Here is a 1,610-nt window from a genome sequence, read left to right as displayed (position 1 = left end):
GGTGGTGAAGAACAAAGAAGAAGGGAGTAAGAATTTAAACAAATTTATCAATTGGGCTAAAGAATAGGAATATTCACACTTGTTACTTCTAATAAAATATTAAGATTGATCACAAGTTTGAGATTGAACTTCTATTACTTCGACCACTTAATTCCAATATTTGTAACCAAATATTATAAGTCACTCCAGCTATGAATTTTAGAACGTTTATAATAACAATAGCAATAGAACTTCTAATGTCAAACGAATTATCATTTGTTATAAAATTTTGTCCAACATTGTTTGAAATATTTCAGACAAAACATTCCACAAACAAACGTAAATACATATTTGTGTCATCTTGCCTAAATTTGAGGGAAAATTGGAACTTGTTTAATATTACAATTTTTTTATAAAAAAATAAATTTTAATTTAAAATAAATATTGAGACAAATAAATCTTTGAGATGCTCTTGATGAAAAGCCCTACCTTTCACAGTAAATTCAAGGAAAACAAAACATATTTTTTTCTATTTTGATTAGTGGTTAGATAAGTAATGAACATATAAAAAAAGGTAAAACACCAACAAAGAGGTGTTTGATGATCCCTGTAAAAGGAAAACCCAAAGATGAGAGGAAGAGGACAAAGATGTGACTTTGTTTGTATGCAAGGATGCAAATGATATGTGGAATCTTATGGTTGAAAATTAGGGTATGACAGATGCCTCTATTTTTATTTTTTTCAATTCATAGATATGAAGATTGAAATCTACGTCTCGACGAGATTAAAGAGACTTAAATACAAAAGACCCAATAATTGGCCCTAAGATACCACAAAAATGTTAATGATATGATATGAATGCATATAAGGATCTTTGTGGGGAATATATCACCATGAGAGACAAAGAACTGCTGGAGAGAAGAGGAGACTAAAATTCTACATGGGAATAACAAATTCCAAAGGGGGTATCCAGCTGGGGACAAACAAAGTTCCATAGGGGAAAAAACATGCAGACAAAACTACGACACGAAACTACTGAAGACAAAGGGATGTCTTCCAGGAAAATGAGTATCGGGAAATGAATCGACTCGGGAATAACTATTGTATTTGAAAGAAACCAATGTACGATAAGAAAAAAAATGAACCAAACACCCAACGGAGGAAGACTTATCAAAGCAAGACTTCGCCGAGGAAAAGATCAATCAAAGAGGATGCTCAAATCCACTAAGGGAAAATTACCTAATTATCAGCCAAGTGATAGCTTAAAAAAGATAATAAGCCCAAAAGGAAAGATTACCAACTACTAGCCACATGATAGCTTAACAAGGTAATAAACCAAAGTTAAGAAAAATATATTACCTAATTATCAGCCAAGTGATAGCTTAACAAGGTAATAAACCAAAGTTAAGAAAAAGATATTACCTAACTACCAGCCAAGTGATAGCTTAACAAGGTAACCAACCAAAGGTAAGATAGGAATATTACCTAATTATCAGTCAAGTGATAAATTAATAAAGGTAATAAGCTTAAAAGGAATGATTACCAACTACCAGCCAAGTGATAGCTTGACAAGGTAACCAACCAAAGGTAAAAAGAAATATTACCTAACTATCAGCCAAGTGATAACTTAA

The 1,610-nt window shown here is 31.7% G+C and overlaps 1 protein-coding gene across 1 annotated transcript in view; it reads left to right on the top strand.

Annotated features, from left to right (window-relative positions):
• Window positions 1-183, top strand: part of LOC127128623 (UDP-glycosyltransferase 83A1) — a 1,858-nt gene extending 1,675 nt beyond the window's left edge. Inside the window, exon 2 of the mRNA XM_051057989.1 lies at window positions 1-183. This exon is cut by the window's left edge and continues 787 nt beyond it. Coding sequence (XP_050913946.1) covers window positions 1-67 — 67 coding nt within the window. The 3' untranslated portion in view covers window positions 68-183.
• Window positions 184-1,610: the final 1,427 nt, after the last annotated feature.

This window comes from Lathyrus oleraceus, chromosome 3 (genome assembly GCF_024323335.1).
Source record: "Lathyrus oleraceus cultivar Zhongwan6 chromosome 3, CAAS_Psat_ZW6_1.0, whole genome shotgun sequence".
NCBI lineage: Eukaryota > Viridiplantae > Streptophyta > Magnoliopsida > Fabales > Fabaceae > Lathyrus > Lathyrus oleraceus.
This window is presented reverse-complemented; position numbering and strand designations above follow the sequence as displayed.